Below are 22570 nucleotides of genomic sequence, written 5' to 3' on the forward strand. Positions count from 1 at the left end.
AATTTTGATATTTTTAACAGAGTCTACTTATGGTGATCTGCTTTTTTTTTATACATGATAGGCAGGCGTTTGACCACTATCCCGCCTGATGTAAAGCGGTGTGATCTATGAAGGAGCACGCCTGCCTAGAAGAAGCCTATTCACTCTAGACTTGAAGATCTGCAGATTATAATGGTCCGGGAATACCGACGATGGAAGAGAATTCCACAGAATGAGAATTGAGAAATGAGAATTCCTGCTTGCCAGAATTATAAAAATATGTAAATAATAAATATAAAAGAAAATGATGCAAGTACATCAATCACAGGTGCACTGATAAAGTTTTACGAGCGAGTCGTCTTATTTCAATGTTCGTTACTTTTGTATTTCTGATTCATTGATTGGAACAGGGCCGCACTTGACTATAAATTCTTGTTAATTTATGCTAATTCTTTGTTGAATTTTTAATAAAGTATGTAACACAAATATAGTTAATTTAAATTAATGTTTTTCAAAAATATAAGATTGCTACTAAACATTTCATGATGGCTGTTAGTCATAAAAAGAGATGACTAATTTTCCACTTGAAAGAGGGCTTTATCATACCGTATAACGTATTATGTATAAGATATAGCGATTCTTTTAGAGTAAGAAACTGATTTTAGTTATTTTCTTGTCGTGATTATAAGTAAAAAATAATAAGTTATCTAGAAGCGATTTAGCTCTCCGTGAATTTAGTTGTAAGATTTCAGTTTATCACCTGCAGTAATGTTTTTCACCATTCTGCATTTTAATACCAGTTGCTCAATATTTAATGCATTATTGGAAACATAATTCTTTAGTTTGCTAAGCCAGTGCTAAATTAATTCACATATTATATTTTAACCCTAAACTGAAATATGCACAATACATATCTGTACTCTTACAAAAAGTATAACAAGATTTTAATACAAAGTCCCATATAAACCCAACCGAGCGTGGTATTGTCACATAGTTGGTTTTCACCATGAAAGTGCGTCTGGTGTTTGCTATCTTGGTGTTCCTTGCCTTCGTGGGGACCCCTGTGATTGCAGGTAAGACTATAAACTTATTTCATCGTTATATAACATAATAGGGTCTAGAGGAGAATTATTATATTCTGAAAATGTACTGTTATAATTGAGTAAAATGGTCTAAGGTATTATAGTTCTAATGATAAGTAGATGCTAATTTTCAATCGTCCAGCAATAAATAACATCGGTTTTTTATATGGCTTTGATATGCTAGAATATAGATCATCGAGAAATCTTTAGAACAAAATAGCCTTTAAGTAAATAACTCTAGATAAATATCTTCAAAAAGTAAAAAAAAAACTGATAAAATTGTAGAGCAATGGCTTGTAGCTATGCTGTGATTATTTAAAATCAGGTTATGAAGTTGTAGTCGTTATATTATCTGTCGCATAATTTTAGCTCGAAGAATCCTAGTTAAATGATAAATACTAGATTGGATAATAATCCTAAACTTAAAAACATTTCTAGACTTCTTTTACAATCCCAATCCTCCAAAAATAGAAGAGTTAAAAGACAGAGGTCTCAAATGTGTCCCTGGTCGTACCATTATTAAAATAGCTCAAAAACCAAACATTACTCAATATGAAACTGAAGAAGAGGGTGAATTCAGACGCAGTCACATGAACTTCGAAGCTAAAGATGAAACTTGTGAAATTTGCGTGTGTTCTGTAGAAGGGAAAGACGAGTATTGTTCTAAAAGACCAGCCAGAAATATCAATGAATGTATGAAATTAGCTTCTTTGAGAGAAGAGATGGAGAAAAATCTGCCTTATTCACACGATAGAGCCTTGGCGTATAGAATTAGGAGAGGTTCGTGCTGAACGGGCCAGTGCAGTTGATAGGTTCACAAAAATAGTCAATTCTTGTGGTGAATGTTTTACGTGGTACCGGATATGCAATAAAATATCACTTATATAGCGTCATATTTTACAGCTTCAATGTTGGCTAGGCTAAACATTGCTAATTGTTTATATTAATCTGATTATATTAATAGGCTTTTCATCATTACTGCCAAGTTATTTTCATGTCAAATTTTATTAACATCACAGATTATATCTGGCATAGAGACGAGATTCCCTACGAGGCGAAATCTAAGTGTCTCCGAGGCACGTCCTACTACAGTAACAGTCTCAATGCGAATGATACAGACATAGATGTAGCCAGTGAGATCGAGTCCCTTCTAGACTACGATAATATCGATGTATGCTTCTTCTGCGTCTGTTCTGTTGACGCTAAAGCAGCTAGTTGCATCAACCGAGACCCCTGGTTCTGTGAATACTACAGAATCATTAAGGAACCAGACGCGATGAGGCATAAATACAAGCAACTGTTCCAGCAAGACCGACCCGCGTATTTCAGACAACTTTCGTACAGATTGCGGCGGACTATGGACGATTCTATGTTTGAGTTGATAGATAAGGGTATGATAAGGTTTCTAGGTGTTTGGTTAACGGCAATATCTCCAATTGAATATTTGGTTAAAACAAAACGAATTCGAAGTCTTGGTTGTTTAGGTAGGTATAGGAATTTATGACCATTTAATACTAGAAACTTCTCTCAGCCCCCTGTTGCCAATCTTGCGTTCCAAATTTCTTTAAATTTAAACTGTTTTTCTTTATGTTCGGTGTTTAAATGTAAGATTGGTTGCAGGAGGCGACACGTTATGCTGTAATCATCCGAATGGTCATCGGAGGAACCTCCACGCCCAAGTGAGGAACAAGATCCGACAGTTGCGAAGAAAAGTGCCAAAAGAAAATATTCTAGCTGGCAGTCCGACAGGGGACTACGTTGACTTTATCGTTAATAATGATTAGAATTTACGCGAATTACTTATTTATTTCAATTAAGATGTTTTTGACTCGTGTATTGTAGAGCAAGGTTATGGAATATAAATTGTGAAAAACGTACTGGCGTAAAAGAAGATAAAATATCTGTAGTTTGAAACGACAGTCGGTAGCACAAATTATGAAGATTCTATATTTCTTAAACATTGCAATGAAAATGTTTTCTAAATTATATTTCTCTATTTTAAAACGGTTCTTACACATTAACATTCCACTCTCAGTACAGTCACACCCCGGACACTCCATACAAAATGATTGTTTTGACAGTCACACTGTAGAGACTGCAAATGTGTGTGTTATAGGTAAACCAGAATCTGATGGCAATTAGGGAAATCAAAATTTTGAGTGTGCAACCCTGGGGAAAATGGACTGAACGATCTTGATACTGCTTATTTTTTATTTTGTCCTCAATATCATTAGTCACATTACATAAGTGGACAATACTGTAGTCTGTACTTAATAATGAGATATCCACTTAATAATATTATGTAGGTACATACTTATATGTATAATATACAATTATACATATTACTTTTATACAGGTTATACATATTATTATTTACACATACCTATATTTGTATATTCATTACCAGTATGCCATGTGAAAATATCGATATAATGATAATGTAGATCAAAACTGCTTATAATTTTTTATAAAATAAAATAAAAATAAAACTATGTTTATTTTCGTAAGTATTAACAGATACACACATTATAAAAATGACTTGGACAGCTTGGACATGACGAATAAATAGCCTTATTGGAAACTCCTGTAATAAGTTTTCATAAAATTATATTCTAATCAACAAACAATATTATAGTTACCTACATAAAATAATCTTTTTAATTTAAAGTATCAAAACGGGTAAGTCCAATTTACCAATAAAATCTTCAAAATTGAAAATTGTGATGTGTTTGACCCTTCTTCATCGAATGTTTTTCTATACACATTATAAACAACACCTCTTGCTTGTGATCGCAGCGGCTTTTTCGACATTTTCGAAGATTTTTTAGACAAAATCCTAAAAATTATTCATCAACTGCAAAAAAGACAAATAATTTGACAACCAATTTGATAGTTGTCAAATAAGTTGCCACATGAAAATCTTTTATTTCATAAATAAAAATATGCCATCAGATTCTGGTAGACCTATAACGCTTTATGGTTGGCACATTTTTAGCGTTTAGCTACTATTATGTATTCTGTGGTACAGTATTAAAATTACGAATTTGTGATTGAACGTTTGTCTTATGTTTGTTACTGATTTAGCGAGATTGATCGTTTTATATTTTTTTAATGGTTTGAAATAAATCGTATGAAACTAATTTTGTTTTGTTTTAATTACAATTGGAGATATTGTTAGGAATTGCACATCCCGCACAATGAATTTTCTGCACGTTTTTGGCAAAAATCTATTCAACTGCACTGGCACTTCTTTTTTTTCATAATTTAACTGATCTTTAATTTTAATCCTTACACGTTTTAAATTGTATTTTTACAATAATAATTATTGAAATGAAATTGTATCTGAAGATTTTAAAAAGCATACTGTAACTTTTGAAAATGAATAAATTGTATATTCAAATTTAAACCATCTTATTGAGCTTATTAAATCGATCAGTTTCTACAATATTTGTATTGTAACCATTATTGCAGCAAAAATGCGAATTTTTAATTTAAAATGCATTCCTTTTTTTATGTGAGCAATAGCGACTTTTCTTATTTCAAAAATCAATAATAAGTAATACCTAAGAATAATACTTTACACTTTTAAAATATTTTAGTGGGTGATAAAAATGATGATTCAAAATGTGTCCCATTCGTGTCGGAGTACTCAGATTGTACAGATGGTAAGTTTTTTTTATTTAATAAAACTTATAAGGATAGGGCATTTAATTTCTCAATAAATAATGTCAAATGCAAAGAAAGGGTTTCTCATGAATGCATTCATCAATGAAATACATATTATGAAATTTTCAATATACATCTGCTATTAAAAAATCAGTAATGTTAAGGCAGAGAGACTATTGAATTTAATTTGTATATCGCATACCCCAGACACCTTAGATTTAATAATTTAGCAAAATACATTTAATATGCCTCCTAACTAATAGAAAAAGTAATATAACCGTTTCAAATATAGGTTTTGTGATATTAATTTCGATTCACTAGCAGATTATTAAGAAACTCTAAACCCCTAAAACGATGTTTTTCAGCAAACATGTGCACTGGATGCACCAAATGCCACTGTACCGAGGCAGGCGAGTGGTCATGTAAGGACGTCATCTCCTGCCCTGATGATGATGATGGTGAAGACAACAGCATCAACGGTGACAGCGTCTATAGTGCTATTGATGTTTTGATGTCTGGTACGTATTAACGGTTAATTATACATAGCAATCTTTATCATACAAAACTGTTGCACTAGAGACTAGTAGAGAATCTTTTGAATTGTTAAAAATAATGTTTTTTTTATTATTACTTATCTATTAATTTGCGACTAATACCTCTAACCTTTGTCGCCGTATATTCTCTATTTTGTATTGATTAATATTTAATATAAACAATTTTGTCTTTAATTTTACGGAAGCTGAAGTTGGGAAAGAAAAATGGATTTATTTTTCTTTATTTATAAGTAATAAAATATTTTATTTACAGAGGTGAAAAAAAGAGAACAAAAGCAAAATACTAAACAACGATTAGTGCCTCTTCCTCCGGGACCTGAAGAAGATGTTTTATTAGGTAAAAATAAAAGCATTTCTCAAATTTTCCAAAAATGTCGTCGATTTCAATCATTGTAACTGTATCAAATACATTTCTTTCTTCCAGGTTATATAATTGCTGTAAAAGAAAAGCACTAGCGCACTTTTTTATTAAATAAAGCACAAAGCACTGTTTATTTGGCATTTTATTTTATTTTAAGGTAAGTAGTATAGAAAATGTAAAAAGTAGACTTGAAAACGTATTCTTAAAGTTGCAGATAAAAATCGTTATGAGGAAGATTTCGACGCGTATTTGGCACGTGAAAAAAGATCTATAGATCAAAATGAGCCAGAACATAACGGCACAGTCAAATTCTACAATACTATTGATGAGATTAATGAAGGTAAGATTAAAGAAATAGTCATATTTAAATAATAAAAATACAATTCGTTAAAAAAATTATATTCTATTCACAGATACTTTGAAGAATTCAAATAAATCTGGTACTATAGAAGTTCAAAAAATTAATCCTAACGTCAAAATATCACGACGAAAAGGGTTAATGGAAGGAATAAATAAAACCGAATTGAGTTCATTACACATTGAGTTTAACACGCCTCAAGATTATGAACATCAATTTGCTGAAAATAAAATTGACTCTTTCCCACATGATGAAAAATCATTAGCACTTGATAAAGAAAAGCAGAACATTATTGGGAATTATTCGCAAAAAGACAAAGATAAAAACTTATCCAAAATAGTTGTTAATGAGTTAACTAAAGGTAATGAAGTTATAGGTGATAAAAATGTCATACCAGTATCTAATATAACATTTACACCAGAAAATGACACGTTAACAGCAATGGCTTTTATTGCGGGAAATTTATTAAATAAACTCTGGAATATGGATAAAGAATCCAGTGATTCATTTGAAACTGAAACTTTAAAACACGAGAAAATAAATGATTTGTTAGAACTATTTAAAGAACCACTCAATTTGAGACAAGAAACGTTTCTTAAGAATGCTTTAGAAAAACTGTCTCATACTCTGAATAACAATAAAAATGTGAACAATATTTCGATCTGCGAAACAATTGAAGTTAAAAATTTGCAACATGAAGTCAATAATACACAGGATTTAGTTACTCAAAACAAAGGTAAATGTAATAAGACTATAAAAGAGCCAGAAAACATTAAAACAGCGAAAAATGTTACATCTAATGTTGTACAGAAATTGACAGATGTACTAAATTTAATACAAAAGTTTGAAAATACACAAAAAGCTCTGAACAACTTAAAAGGTCACACCCCTATTAAAATTGACCTAGAGGAAGATGTATCCCCAGATACAAGTAAATTTGATATGTTCGCTAATGTATTAGAAAAGATAACAAAATTGTTATTGCCTACGAAAAAATCTAATAGAATACATAGAAAAATGAAACAATTAAATCAATTAGCCAATGACGAGAACATGAAAAATAATATAAAAGGAAATGGAAGAACGAATTTAGTAAACTTGACTGTTACAGCTAAAGACAAAATTGTTTTAGATTATGTGAATCATATTCAGAATAATCCTCAGTGTTTATTGAACCAGATTGCACAAGAATCTATAAACCCGTCGATTAATCTTAAAGGTGAAATAATCGACACTCTGACTGAGTTTTTAAAAATTAAATCTTTTATTGACTTATCGAAACTAATAGAACCAGAAAGATTTACCACCACTACTACTTCAACTACTACCCAATCGACAACGACAACTAAAAAACTTGAGTTATTAAGACAATCAGACCAGCAAGAACCGAAAAAGCTCGCTTCTGCTAAAGAGAGACTAAAACTACACTTACAATCTATAATAAATGACTTAGCAGAGTTACAAAAGGAACGTGGTACTAAAAATAATACAAATTTCAACATTACTGATATACTACCTTGTATAAGTCACATATTGAATGATAACCAGCAGGAACATTCAACTACTAAAAAGCCTTCCCCTTTAGAAAATATGGAAAATTTAATGGAGGCTTTAACATTAGAATTTAAGTCTATTCCTTTGTCAAGAAGAAGTGCATCGAGCGATGCAAAAAGGCCTACTTCAGCTAAAGTATGGAGACGTGTTATAACAAATATTAATCATTTGCAAAAGCAAAACAGACGTTTTGATTTCGAAGAACAAAAGTCCTATGATGATTTGAAAAAGATGATAGATAATATAGAAAAATTAAGTAATACGTATAAAAATTTTGCATTGCTGTCCGTTGTACCACCACACAAAAAGCTCATGCTGTTGAAAACTCTGGAAGCAGACGTAGCACGTCATAAAAACGTTTTGGAAAACATCAAAAAATCTTATGATGCTGTTGAAAATGTACCTTCCGAGAATCAGAAAGAAATTGTTGAATTCATTGACAATACAGCTACAAATATTAAATTGAGCAATAATGTTATTGCTAATTTGAATAAGGCTAATCCTAAACGCCAGATCAAATCAATAAATACAAGCTTTACTGTAAATGAGTTATCAAATAAAAGGCAAAGGAAAAGTAATTTAAAAATACCAAGCGATGTTACTAAATCTTCAAACTCGAACATTCTTAAAAATGTTAATAAAGATTTTAAACTATCACGAGAACAAATATTAAATCAACTTATTTCTAATCGAATTCAATTGTATCTGAAAATAAAAGAAGAAGAAGGTGTTGAGTCAGATGATATTAATTATAATATTGGGAAAAGAGCGTTAATTTCTCTACGGCGTGGTAACAGCAGCCTTGCAAGGGAATTGTTTAACATTTTAGTGCAAAACAAAAATATTGAAGGACTTAATCAGACTAGGAGAATGAGTAAGTATTTTTCGACACAAGAATATTCATTACTAGCTTCCGCCCGCGACTCCGTCCGCGCGGATGTCGGTCTTTGCGTGGATGGTTTATTTCTCCATTTTGAGTAACTCGGACAATGACATCTTATAAATATCGATTGGACCCAAATACGGCTAGGTCTATAATAATACGCAACGTGTGTTCGCGGTACCTACTACAGAATAACGTCTATGGATAACTGAAAAGTTGAGATTAATTTTTTTTCTACATATTTTTCCAGGATAAAAAGTATCCTATTTTACGCCCAGGATAATAAGGTATAATTATACCAAGTTTCATCGAAATCGAACCGGTAGTTTTCACGTGATGTCTTCACATACAGACAGACAGACAGACAGACAGACAGACAGACAGACAGACAGACAGACAGACAAAAATTTTTTTAATCACATATTTGGGTTTGGTATCGATCCAGTAACACCCCCTGCTAGTTATTTTTTCAATATTTTCAATGTACAGAATTGACCCTTCTACAGATTTATTATATGTATAGATTTATCAATACAACATAATATAACCCCTTTGTTAATACTTTGTTGTAATTGCAGATCCACATAAAAAAGTGGGAAGGAAAGATTTAAAAGGTACTTTTCTTTACGCACTAAAAGAACCATTACTGAAAATTCGAGATCCTAGAGAAAATATTCGAGAAAAACAGCAAGATCTATTATTTGCTAAATGATAAGGATGTATTTGTAATTTTATACTTTTATAATAAACTTTTTGATTAGAAATGTGGTTGTTTCATTTTAAAATACCTTCATAGGTACCGCGAAGCGCAGCTATTTAGTAATAATGTTCATACATTATTACTAACTTCCCGTCCGATTAGGGCCCTTCTGGCCTCCTCCACTCAAGCGACAGCCCAAGCCGAGGTTCGAGATCCCCGTCAAGGGGGGACGCCCTTGTGCATGTCGCTACCAGGGTGAACCTTCAGTTCACCCCCGCGTCCGCGTTAAAATGTAGAAGCCCTTCTGGCTAACATTGAGAGACACCACAAAAAAAAAAAAAATACTAACTAGCTGCGCTTCGCGGTTTCACCCGCATGGCTCCGCTCCTGTTGATTTTAGCGTTATCCTATAGTATTCCTCGATAAATGACCTAACACCGAAAGAATTTTGCAAATCGGACCCGTATTTCTTGAGATTAGCGCGTTCAAACAAACAAACAAAAAAACTCTTCAGCTTTATAATATTAATAGTATAGAATAATTGATAGATTTTCTATTTTCACACGTCATGTTACTGCAGATAGTCCTAAACGTTTTCATTTCTATTCATATTAAATACAATAATTGTAACTATTCAGTCCTATTTCAGTTGGTGTAACTATTAACTTTGTCGACTTTAAAATGGCTAGTGAACTATTAAAAAAATCTATGTACTTTTGTAGGTTCAATTTTTGCATTTCATTTGTGGGCTCGGTCCGTGCGTCGCTGTTTTTTTGTAGTTTTCCAAATTGTTTTACAGTTATTTCAGTGATTCTAAAGAACCGAAAATCATTAAAACCTATTCAGCTTTTCTTGAACTATAAATGATGCAACTAACGTGACTTTACACTTAAGTGACGATGTGCCTATTACCTATGGCGTGCCACAAGGCAGTATACTTGGACCTACACTTTTTCAAATATATATAAATAAACTGTGCCAAATTAAACTTCAGAACTGCAATATATTTACATATGCAGACGATACTGCACTTGTAATTTGGGACTCAGACTGGACAAAGCTTCAATACAGAGCTGAAAATTGTTTAAGAATTGTTATGTCATGGCTATCATCTAATTTGTTGACTGTCAATGTTGTGAAAACTTAATTTATTCCATTTTATATAAATAACCGGGGAGCGCCACCATTAACTTTTAAAATAAATGTTCATTCGTGTGATACAACTGAAACTGTCTCATGTGGATGTCCTTCCTTATCGCGTGTAGTAACTTACAAATACCTAGGTGTTACCATTGATGATCGACTAAAATGGCATCCACAAATTAATGTTATCGCAGCACGAATAAGATCACTTACATTTATTTTTAAAAAGTTGCGTAACTCGGCTAGCTTTGATATTATGAAATTAGTCTACTTTAGTTTATGTCAATCGGTGCTAAGCTACTGCATACCGGCCTGGGGTGGTGCTTGTAAGAGTATTATGCTTATTGCAGAAAAAGCACAACGTTCTGTGCTTAAAGTTATGTCTCACAAACCATTCAGGTTTCCAACAAACGAACTCTACGCTCACTGTGAAGTCCTCACGGTAAGACAGCTTTACATTCTGCGAACTATTATCAAAAAACATCCAAAAGTTCCCTCTTCACGTGACCCAGCCAAATGGAGTTCTTGAGATATTTGTCCCTTAGTACCCCACAGGACAAGCTTTGCCAAGCATCAGTACCGCGTTTTGAGTTCATTGATTTACGATAAAATAAATCGCCGCACTTTGATTTTTGATCTTAACAAACATGACTTAAAAAAAAAAGTTAACAAAAATATTACAAACATTAGATTATTTGGAGACAGAGAAAATTACAACTTTTAAAAAAATATAGTAAGAACTGAGGGAAATAAGTTCACGCTCTGCACTCACACACACACACGCTAACACACATCCACTCACGCGTACACACACACACACACACACACACACACACACACACACACACACACACACGCGCCCACACACACACACACACACTCACGCTCACGCTCTCACATACATATTATGCATATTATATATTTTTTTAATTTAAACTTTTTGTAATCAAACCGAATTTTTGTTTTGCTTTAAAAATGTACTTACTTATGTAGTTGTATTTATATGGAGGAACGCTGGCTCTTGAGACACAGAGTTACTCTAGTTCAAGAGTCAGCGCACATATTATTTTTGTTAAGATTATGTTTTTGGCAAAATAAAGATTTTATTTATTTTTTTTTATTTTATTTACGGATTCTCTAGAATAATTTAACATCACCTCTTTTCTGTACCATAACTTTTTTACTGATTGAACAAAATATGTCATCGAAATTCGAAAGATTTTGATTTTTTTATTCGAAATTCCATGATGTATTTGGGAAATAAAATATAAAAAAATATACAACGATGAAAAATTGTACTTTATTGAAATTAAATTGAAATGCTTCACACTTAATGATGTTTTATTTGATTCTTCTGCCTTGTTTTCACAGTTGTGGTGCTTAGATTTTCTCAGGCATTTTGCTCGTCTTATGACCTGAAAATAGATGCAACATTATATCAATAAAAACGTGTATCATCAAGATTAAGTAATAAAAAAAATGTAATGAGAGACAAACTGAAAAAAGCTCGTTTGTTTAAGTAACTATAACAGTAATTTAGTTATTGTAAAATAAATATGTGTAGGTATAACTGCAAAGGGAATGAACTTAAATATATCACAAACGACATCGCTAACAAAAATCTTTGATACTCTTTATTGCTTATAATTTTGTAGGTCGCTAGTTTACCAGTTATCTATTTTTTTCTATCATTATACAGACTAAAGTACTTACTATGCTTTTTCACACGACGTGTTACATTTCTGGTTCCATTTTTATGTCTTCTCTTGGAATCTACAGCTGGTTTAACCTTCTTGTGCAGAAAACCTGGTATTATATTTTTAACACGATTCATAAAATTTTGGAATCCATTTGGTGACCTTTTGTTTCTTGGTACAATGTTTAAATTGTCCTGCCATCTATACATTGGTTCTTCATACTTTGAAAACTTTTTCTTGGTTATAATATCATCGAGCTGTTTCTTGGCAATTTCCTTGATCATATCTGGTGTGGCCTTCTTCTTCTTTAACATTCCGCGAATCCCTTGTTTAGATTTCTTCAACAATCTTTTCACTTTTTGGAGAAATCCGTGTTTGTTCTTTTTACGATTAAGACTTGGAGAATTCCTTTTAAAAGGTTTGTTGTCCATTTTGCTGATTATTTTAATATCATTATGTATTTTAATCAAATTCTCCATGACTTTCTTTTCGCTGTAAACATCCTTCATCAAAGACATTCGTCGTCTTTCAGCAAATACACGTAAAATTAAAACGTCTTTGAGAGTATCTATATCGCCTGATAATTCTAAATGAAATAATTTCATTTTATAAAGCCTTTCTGAGGGAATACAATCATTTATATCAGTCATTCTATTTGGCCAATTGCTACCGATTTCTTTCAAATTATTAGCCAAATTGTATTCATCGTTCAGTTTTGAATGTACACCAACAAGTTCGTCAGTATATAATTGATTTATTATACGCTTTATTAATTTCATTACATTTTTCGACAATAAAGAGAGAATATTGACCTGGGGTGTGCCCTTGTCTAATAATTCTAATATATTGCTTAATAATAAAATTGGATTAGTTATTCGAGGTTTATCGCTATTAAAACGTCGTCTAAAGTTATTGTCTGTAATATTTTTGTTACTTTTTACGTTATTATTTCCAGGCAGATTTTTAACATAGTGTCTCAATGCCCTAATGAGGTATTTTAATTCATGGGCAATATTCGATGATTTTGGCAACCTTTGTATTACAGCAATGTCCCTTATAACTTCTCCAATGTCTTTTTTTAGTTTTATTTGATACTTTTCTAATAGACTGCGGTTATCAATTCTAAGAATGTTACTTAAATTTTCATCATCTGTTTTATCTATTTTAAAGATGATAAAGCGAAGATCAGTGTTTTGAATTTTGCTACTATTGGTTATATTCGACACTTCAAAACCAACGTATGCATTGATTGAATCCAACAGATTGTCTCGTATATTAATAAGTTCACTTAACTCTTCTTGTTTTTCTTTAATTATATTTTCCAGAGGATAAAAACTATTCTCAGTTATATTTTTGATGAAGATTGTAATATTATTTGTATTATTTCTTTCAATATGCGTATGTAATACATCTCTTTTTGTTATATTATGAGGCATTATAATGTGAGTTAATAGTTCATTTTGCTTCTTCAAATAATCAGATAATAACTCATAGGCATTTATTGGTAAATCTAAAATAAAATTATATTATAAGATTTTGTATGAATATTATTAAGTAAAAATGGATAAATTATAGGTTTACCAGCTTTGTAAGAACTTTCATTAGGTTCAACGACACAAGAAGCATTATCAAGTATTGATGTAATGGCATCTGTAGTTTTGGTTACATTTTCAAGCATGTTGAGAAAATCTTTATAATCAGTTAAATTATGCGTATGCATAGTTGTTTTATTTATTTTTTCATCTACAGTGTCATTTTCTTCTTCATCAATGTGAAAATCATAACCAACGTCTATTAAAAATTGTTCAAAGTTAAATATCTCAGAATCAATTGTATTTGTACGCTTTGTTGTTTCTGAAAAATAATAAAATGATAAAGTGTATTTTTTGGTGTTTAAAAGAATATGTGATATATCCAATTTTGATAAATAAAAATAGAATAAATGTATCATATTATCTGAAACTCAAAAATCTATACAACTATTATAAAGCTGAAGAGTTTGTTTGTTTGTTTGAATGCGCTTGTTGGTCCGATTTGAAATTTTCTTTCGGTGTTAGATAGCCGATTTATCAAGGAAGGCTAAAGGCTATAATATATTATCATCACCAACAGGAGCGGAGCCACGCGTATGAAACCGCGAAGCGCAGCTAGTTTATTATAAAGCTACTATTTTACTTACTATCAATTTCAAAGTGTTCTGTCTCATTGTTAATATCTTCAAAATCAAACGGACTTATCCCATACATCCATTTTGAAATATCTTCGTAATTTTTCAAAGTTTCCTCGAAGTCAGGAGACCTTTTTCTTCTTCTTACTAATGCCTTCTCTTCTAGAAATTTTTTAACATATTAAAATTAATGAATTATTCAAATTCAAATTTAAATTTTATTTATTTGCAGAATGTAGATTTACAAAGATGTTAGATTACAGATTACAAAGACTCTTAAACATTCTGGCTCTTAACTGATGAGCGTGCATTTTAATTTTTGGAATGAGAAAATTAGATTTAAAGTATTTAGGAAGCTGTATATATATGATCTCTCAACTAAAGATTTAACACAATAATGCACTGACATCAACATACTTTTTATTAATAAATAATACGATGACCTACTAAAACATCGATCATGATTACCACATATATCTATTTGATATCAGGAAAACCTTTCCCTATATTTGAAATTGTATTGTAAGAAACCAAGGTGCGACCTCTGATTTAAAGTTTATATAGCATTGTTTCATCAATATTCATCCCGCAACCACTTTCTGTTCGCTTTTATTTTATTGGTTAATAATTTACTCAGAAAAGACAGTCGTGACTCGTGACAAACAAACTACAACCTTAAATAGTTCTGCATTAACAATTTGGCGCCAAAAGTGATGTCGATAATTTGGGAAGAAAATTTACAATTCACTTCAGATGTTTAGTTTATTTTAATAAATAATTAACTACTTAATTTCAGGGAGAGTCTTTTTATTCCTTTATAATTTCCATTCATAAGGTTATACCTCAAATAATTTCAGGTCTATCATAATCGTTACAGCCTATTAAAAGATTATTTTTAAAGGTTATGGAAATACGTTTTGGTGCAGTTTATAATTTTAACTTATATATATTGTTCGATTGATGATTGATTAATTAAGTTTCTCGTTTGCTTCATCAATCAACCGCTCAATTTCTTTTTACATAATATATTAGTTATTATCTTGAAATTATGGATATTAGTGTAACTGGACCTTCCAACAAATTCTCCATAGCTATAACCAGGGTTTGATGGTCCACCACTAGTTGGGGATCAGGTCTACACTTCTGCAGCTGGCTGCAGTTCCACCTGCCGAGCAAATCGCAGTGGCAGACTGTGCAGCCGACGCATATGTTTTCTGCAATGAAATTATTCGTTTTAAAAATATAATTGCATGTGTTTATTTATGACATTCACTGAGTTTAGATGCGAATGGTGTTCTTGATGATTTTTATTAGCTATTGCATAGCTTCTATCACGGGCCTTGAGCGCGGGGACCGAATCGAGAAATTCCGTAACGAAAAAACCTCACGCTCCCCCCTCCGACGGGCTCGGAGGTGTGGCTTGAAGGCATAGCATGCAATAGCTTTACCGCGGCATTCCCCGAGTGCCACACGTCCATACTCCAGTAGGATACTCTTTTACAGAGTAAAACATGTTCAGCTTAAAAGGTTTTTTAACTTGAGGTGAAACACATCATATACGAAAATATTTTTATCTCTATGCACAAAAGTATGCATGAAATAAACATACGTACCTATACATTTTCAAAACAGTAGTCTCCTTTTAGTGTGGTCGGGTAAAATTTAATAAACTTCTTAATAAAATAGAGTTACTTACCGATAGAGCAGTCAGAATATTGCGAAACAAACGGCACACAATCCTTGAATATTGGTGGTGTGGAAGCTTAAACAATTTAATTATAAAGAATTACCTATTTTATCTATTATATTTATATTTTACTAGCTGATCTACGCAACTTTGTCGGCCCTTGAAAGGAAAATTATTTCCCGCTTTTGGAATATTTTTCTATGCTCCGTTCCTATTTAATTTTATGTGACACGATACAGATCAGATTACGATATAAAAAGAACAACAACTATGCTAAAGTATTTAAGTTTGAAGTATTTTATTACATTATTTCATAAGGTATTTTAATTTATTTACTTATTATCTTACCGATATCAACATAATCATATAACATTCCATCAATAACTCTCATTTTCGGGTCATCTTGAGTGACGTCATCAGTATACAAAATGTTTTTAACTTTACCATAATATTCGCTCCTGGAATTGTCTGTGAAATACGGAATATAATTGTTGACGAGCGCGATGGATACTGAAAAAGAAAAGACGTAATTTATAGAAAGTAATGCTATGCGGCATTCTGTTAATATTCATCTGTGCATATTTCCGATGTTCGTACAAATAAAAGTTTTCGTTTGCTTTATTTTTAGTATTTAGTATATCCATTGTTATTTCGACAATGGAAATACATATTCACTGAATTTTTCAAAAGTTTTAAATGTGACTTGAAATTTGTATTTTAGACTTTGAACATTGAAACTTCTATATCATAATAATTATCATTATTAGTAAATAAAGTGAATTATGAAAATAGCCTAAAATTCTAAATTAAAAAATTATTAATCCGATCTTGACATTCAACAACAAACAATTAAATTAAGGGCGCCTCTAGCGGAAATATTTGGTACTAAAATTTTAATTTTTTTTTTGGACAGATGTCAACAGCTGAGTGAATATCAGCTCCTTAGTTTTAAATTAAAAAATCATATTAAATTCAATAATTACTAGCAAAAACAGTATAAATTAGTAATAGTAAACTATATATTCAACGTACAAGTGTTATTTCATGTGAAATACGTATAATTACGTGACTGAAGCTGCGTTTTGTATAACGTGGCTGTCAACGGCAACGGAAATTCAAATTCGAATTTCGTCTTGGATAAACCAGGGGAGTACTAGTTTTAATATATCTTATTTAAAGATACACACAACATTCCCATTCATTTAACTAATAACACTGCTCATATTTTATGAGTAACGTCACAATAAATACATGAGCGCATAGTTATCGTCTCACTTTGCTTGACAAGTTGGAAGCAATTTAGAGGACAAAAACTAATAGCTCCAGACAAAATATACTTCATTTCTACTAAAAACTACTTTTTATCTATTCACTATCTATCTAACACAAGTAAATTTTTAGTATAACTGCATCATAAATACAATTTTTTAACATCTATTTCACCTGTTTCAGCAATTAAAATTACAACATGCTGACCCGCAAGGCGGTGGCCAAAGACATGGAAAACAAACTAAAGGCCACATTACAGGATTTAAAGGCTTCACAATCCCTGTGTGAACAACTCTTGCTGGAGAGAGAGGAACATGAACTTGAAATCCAGAAAATTATAAAAAAGAACACAAGTTTGAAGGCCGAGCTAGCTGAACTCCACACTCAATATATAGACAGCCAAAACAAGTGCACAGCCCTCCAAGACATTGTTGACAGCTTCCAACAGTGTTCCAATGACCACGAGAAGGCTCTCAGTCGTATCGTTGAGCTGGAATGCAGTTTAATGGAGGTTCAAGAAGATAACTCCAAGCGGCTATGCACTTCATCGAACAGTCTTCTTGGTGAACTGCTTGAATGTGGACAGTTAAGTGGCTTTGAAAACAATACAAAAATCAAGCTAAATTCACATAATAAATTAAAAAAATATCTCAAATTAAGTAGGTTCATTAAACGCACTAAATCAGTTATGAGAAATAGATTTTCATTAAAAAATGTAGCACAATTGCAAATTAAAAATAATAGCCTTTTGAAAGAGTTAGATAGATATCATAGGGACTTAGAACATTATAAAATGATGTATGAGGTAGAAACTACAGAACTTAAGGAGAAAATAGACTCATTAAATGATACATTATATGACCTCAACCAAAAATATTCTGCTGCCCAGTTACAAATTAATGAACACATAAAAGAGGCAGATTATATATTAAAGTTAAGCAATGAAAATATGGAACGCTTCGAGTCTCTGACCAATAACTATGTATGTAAGTGTTCCATAAGTGACAATGAGCAACCGTCGCCCCATAAGACCATTGACTGCACTAACATACATAGTATTCAACCAACGGCAACACTTTCATCTAGTAAAACAAAACATCTTTCCATGCAGGAAATTATTGTGTTGTCAGATAATATAGGTCAGGGTTTTGGCGCTTTGCTTAACAACTTAGGGCATAAAGTTACTAATTTTTGCACTCCTAATAGTTCATTTACATATATCATGAATTCTTTAGATAATTTTAGTTTTAATGAAAATAGTATTGTTATTATATTATACGGAGATAGTTTTAATTTAAAAAAACATGACATTGATATAGGATTTCAAAAAATGTTAAAAATTAGTGGTGAGACAAAATGTAAATTTATGTTGTGTACATTACCGTATTTGCCTGGTTTGACACAAAATCAATATAGGTTTATCTATAATATTAACTTGAAATTGTATAATTTAACAAATCATCATAGTGATGCATTTATATATTTTGACTTAAATTCCTGTATAAAATCTTTTTGTCTGACAAAGAATACAGTGTATCTGCCATTTAGATATAAGAAAGAACTTGCTATGTTAATAGCATATAAAATTATTAACCAGTCTGGTACATGTTCTGTATCAGACCATCGATCTACTATAATTTTATGTAGTAGTAACTATATACACCAACCTAGGTTAAGTGTTGACAGAAAATTTAGCCCTAAGCTAGATTTAAACTAGTATGTAAGACAACAGCTAAGCAGCCTTTTTCCATTGTACATCAAAATATTCAAGGCTTGGCTAGCAAATTATTAGAAATAGAATTATTCTTAAATCATTATAGTATTAAAGTTTTTTGTGTAACAGAACATTGGCTTAAACAATGTCAGTTGTTAATAAATGTTGATAATTATGAGTTAAAAAGTATATACTTTAGGAAACATGCTATTCATGGAGGTTCTCTTATTTTTGTACACAATAGTGTAAAATGCAAAGAACGAACTGACATTGTTAGTCTATCTGTAGAACGCACCATTGAACTGTCCTGTGTTGAACTTGAGCGTTACATTATTGTTTGCGTTTATAGGCCTCCTTCCAGTGACTATAATATGTTTGAGACAGTCATGGAAGAAATATTAAAGCGTTTGAGCAGAAGTGAAAAGAAGGTTATAGTATGTGGAGACTTTAATATTGATTTACTTTCACACACACAAACGGCAACACGAATAGTTAATTTATTTCAATCATTTAATTTACATAAACTTTTTGATGAACCCACACGAATTACACCTAGTTCTGCAACTTGTATTGATAATGTTTACTGTGATTGTAACTTTTTAGAAAAAAATATTCTCAATACACTGACTTCGGATCACTGTGGCCAGAAAGTAGTTTTTGAATGGGATTGCATACCTACATTTAAAAGAATTAATGTTAGGCCTATAACTAAAAAAGGCATTCATAAATTTAGAGATAATATTAATAATAAATTGCCTGGCCTGAATGATCAATCCTTTCATAATAATCCTTGTGAAATGTTTACAAATCTTTTTAATTTAATTCATAATGAGTTTGAAAAAATCTTTAAAGTTAAATCTTTAAGTATTACCAAGGATTTACCATTTAGCCAATGGGCAACACCTAGTATACACAGATGCAGGAATGTTTTATATGAGTTATATGGCATGAAGCAATATAACAAAGACATGTCATTTCTTAGTTATGTTAGAAATTATTCAAAAACTTTTAAAAAAGTTTGTTTCACTGCCAAGTGCTTGTATGTCAGAGATAAAATACGCAACTCTGATAACAAAGTTAAAACGGTTTGGTCAATTATTAATGGTGAAATGGGCAAAAGCCAATCAAATAGTACCATAAAACTTGTTAATGCTGGTAGGGTCATTGACAAAAGTGCTGATGTGGCGCTTGCTTTTGAAGATTTTTTTAGTAGTGTCCCTGTTAGTATTACCGAAAAATTAAATTCGTCATCAGCGCTTGCGGAGTCCTACTTGAGGGACCATGTTGCTGAGTGTAATGTATTATTTGAATTGCGACATGTGACTGCAGAGGAAATTGTTAAAACTTTTAAAACATTAAACTTAAAAAAAACATGTGATCTCTGGGGAATGTCTGTAAATTTAGTAAATAATATTATAGAAAACATTGCCAACCACTTAGCGTTTATATTTAATCAATGTTGTGACTGTGGTATATTCCCTGATTTATTAAAGTTAAGTAAAGTAATTCCTTTATTTAAAAGTGGTGACCAGGAAGACTGTAATAACTATAGGCCAATTTCCATTTTACCAACTTTGAGCAAAGTCTTCGAGAAATTAATTTTAAACCAATTATGTAGTCATTTTGTATCAAATGGTTTACTGCACGCCAAACAGTTTGGTTTCACAAAGGGGCGCTCTACTACTGATGCTGGAATAGCTCTTTTGTCACATATATATAAAGCATGGGAAAATTCAAAGAATGCTTTAGGGATATTCTGTGACCTTTCTAAGGCTTTTGACTGTGTAGAACATACCACTCTATTACGGAAACTAAATTTTTATGGTATTAAAGGTTTATCTCAGGACCTCATAGCTTCATATCTTCAGAACAGGGTACAAACCGTTGTTGTTAATGGAGAGAAATCTCACGGTGCGCCGATTAACATAGGTGTTCCGCAGGGATCTATCTTAGGACCGTTTTTGTTCTTAGTATATATTAATGACCTACCTTATTATTTGCAGGATATGTGTGAAATAGTACTGTTTGCAGATGATACCTCATTAATATTTAATGTGGATAGACATGACTCAAACGTTGACGAAGTAAACTCTGCTCTTTTACGCATATCCAATTGGTTCACTGCTAATAATTTATTATTAAATGCAAAAAAAACAAATTGTGTAGAATTTATCCTTCCAAATGTAAAAAAGGTAAAAAGGGATATTATTTTAAACGGGGAGGTATTATACCCTGTGGATTCTACTGTTTTTCTTGGATTGACACTAGATGAGAAGTTACAATGGGGGGCCCATGTTGCCGCCACCGCTGCTAAGCTTAGTTCAGCTGCATATGCAGTTCGAAGAATAAGGCATCTCACCGATGTAGACACGGCTAGATTGGTTTATTTTAGCTACTTTCATAGCATTATGTCCTATGGAATTCTTCTATGGGGCAGGGCTGCAGATATTGAAACTATATTTATATTACAGAAAAGAGCCATACGCTCTATATATAATTTACGTGCTAGGGACTCACTAAGAGATCTCTTTAAGAATACTGGTATCCTCACTGTACCATCACAGTATATATTTAATAATATTTTATATGTACACAAAAACGCAGACTTACACACAAGAGTAGGAGATAGACACTGTTATGGCACAAGGAACAGAAATAAAATTGAAATGCCATTTTACCGGTTAGCTAAAGTTAAAAATTCATTTATGGGTCAAGGTATACTTTTTTACAACAAAATTCCTCATAGTATTAAAGAGTTTAGTAGTGCTAAATTTAAGAATTATGTAAAAAACGTCTTAGTTCAGAGAGCCTACTACAGCATTAAGGAATATATGGAAGATAAAAACCCATGGAGGGTTGTCGCGTGAGAACCGCAGGACAGTTCTTTGGCATATTATGATAATATATACGTACGGTTACTTACATATTTTGTAAAATTAAATTGTAATACTGAAATGATTTAAAAGAGCAACTATGGAGTTTCTTGCCGATTCTTCTCCATAGATACTGCTTTCCGAATCGGTGGTAAATGATAAAAATATGTATTGACGTTTCAAAAGTGCTTCTCGAAGAAGTCTAATTGAATAAATAAATGTTTGAGTTTGAGTTTGAAAAAATACAATCAATTATTCAGTAAACATTTTTTGTTGATAAAAGTTCAGATATAGACTATTTACTTCTTTGGCAAAGGGAAAAGCGGGGGAAGCTTACGCAAGTAAAAATAGTCTTAATTTTCATGCGCAATCTCTCTCTTCTATGACAAAGCCTTACCAACGTAAGTGCCAGTATCAGTACCCTCTTTTTCATACAGTAGGTAAAAATGAAAGATATTTAACACATACCGGAGGTAGCGCATAGCACGAGGAGGACGGACGCGCGCATCGCAGGAACAATGGGTCGCGTTTCGTAATGTGTTTACAGCTTGTGGAATGGGGTGGACTCGGATGTAGGAGAAATTGAGATGGCTTTACAGTTATTTCTTTTTTAAAGCATAGAAATAACATTTAAATACAAGTAAAAACATTTTCATGACATAAGACATTATTGTTATAAAACCTCTAGTCAGCTTGGTTAGTAACGATAGTATATTGGGCATGCACACAGTAGACTAAAGGATGATATAGTTATTTGCTAGCGAGCCGGCAACGATAGAAAAATCTAACTCATAACATAATTAAATTAACTTTTATCTCAAAAGATTTTTTACAGGCCACGAGCACGACACGTCATGTAGAAGACTTAGTGCCCTTACGCACT

General features: G+C 31.8%; 2 protein-coding genes across 2 annotated transcripts; one reads left to right on the forward strand and one right to left on the reverse strand.

Moving 5' to 3' along the window:
* Positions 1–802: 802 nt before the first annotated feature.
* Positions 803–9149, forward strand: LOC123701999. Its single transcript, XM_045649630.1, has 8 exons — positions 803–1052; positions 2081–2452; positions 4661–4726; positions 5093–5245; positions 5535–5618; positions 5851–5982; positions 6056–8428; positions 9016–9149. The coding sequence occupies exons 1-8, from the start codon at positions 986–988 to the stop codon at positions 9147–9149; spliced, it is 3381 nt and encodes a 1126-aa protein (XP_045505586.1). The 5' UTR covers positions 803–985.
* Positions 9150–11561: 2412 nt separating this feature from the next.
* Positions 11562–22296, reverse strand: LOC123701655. The gene is made up of 8 exons (XM_045649141.1): positions 22156–22296; positions 16180–16341; positions 15841–15906; positions 15215–15358; positions 14157–14306; positions 13559–13831; positions 11994–13487; positions 11562–11695 (listed from the first exon to the last, which is right to left on the reverse strand). The coding sequence occupies exons 1-8, from the start codon at positions 22193–22195 to the stop codon at positions 11661–11663; spliced, it is 2364 nt and encodes a 787-aa protein (XP_045505097.1). The 5' UTR covers positions 22196–22296; the 3' UTR covers positions 11562–11660.
* Between the last annotated feature and the right edge of the window lie 274 nt (positions 22297–22570).

This window comes from Colias croceus, chromosome 22 (assembly GCF_905220415.1).
Source record: "Colias croceus chromosome 22, ilColCroc2.1".
Classification (NCBI taxonomy): Eukaryota; Metazoa; Arthropoda; class Insecta; order Lepidoptera; family Pieridae; genus Colias; species Colias croceus.

Excerpts from the sequence above, each read along its gene's own strand:
- LOC123701999 (XM_045649630.1), top strand. The coding sequence starts at position 986 with ATGAAAGTGCGTCTGGTGTTTGCTATCTTGGTGTTCCTTGCCTTCGTG. Across the intron at positions 1,053-2,080 it reads GGGGACCCCTGTGATTGCAG|ATTATATCTGGCATAGAGAC; the intron begins GTAAGACTATAA and ends TTAACATCACAG. Across the intron at positions 5,246-5,534 it reads TATTGATGTTTTGATGTCTG|AGGTGAAAAAAAGAGAACAA; the intron begins GTACGTATTAAC and ends TTTTATTTACAG.
- LOC123701655 (XM_045649141.1), bottom strand. The coding sequence starts at position 22,195 with ATGCGCGCGTCCGTCCTCCTCGTGCTATGCGCTACCTCCG. Across the intron at positions 15,359-15,840 it reads ATATTCTGACTGCTCTATCG|AAAACATATGCGTCGGCTGC; the intron begins GTAAGTAACTCT and ends ATTTCATTGCAG. Across the intron at positions 13,488-13,558 it reads TGAAAGTTCTTACAAAGCTG|ATTTACCAATAAATGCCTAT; the intron begins GTAAACCTATAA and ends ATTTTATTTTAG.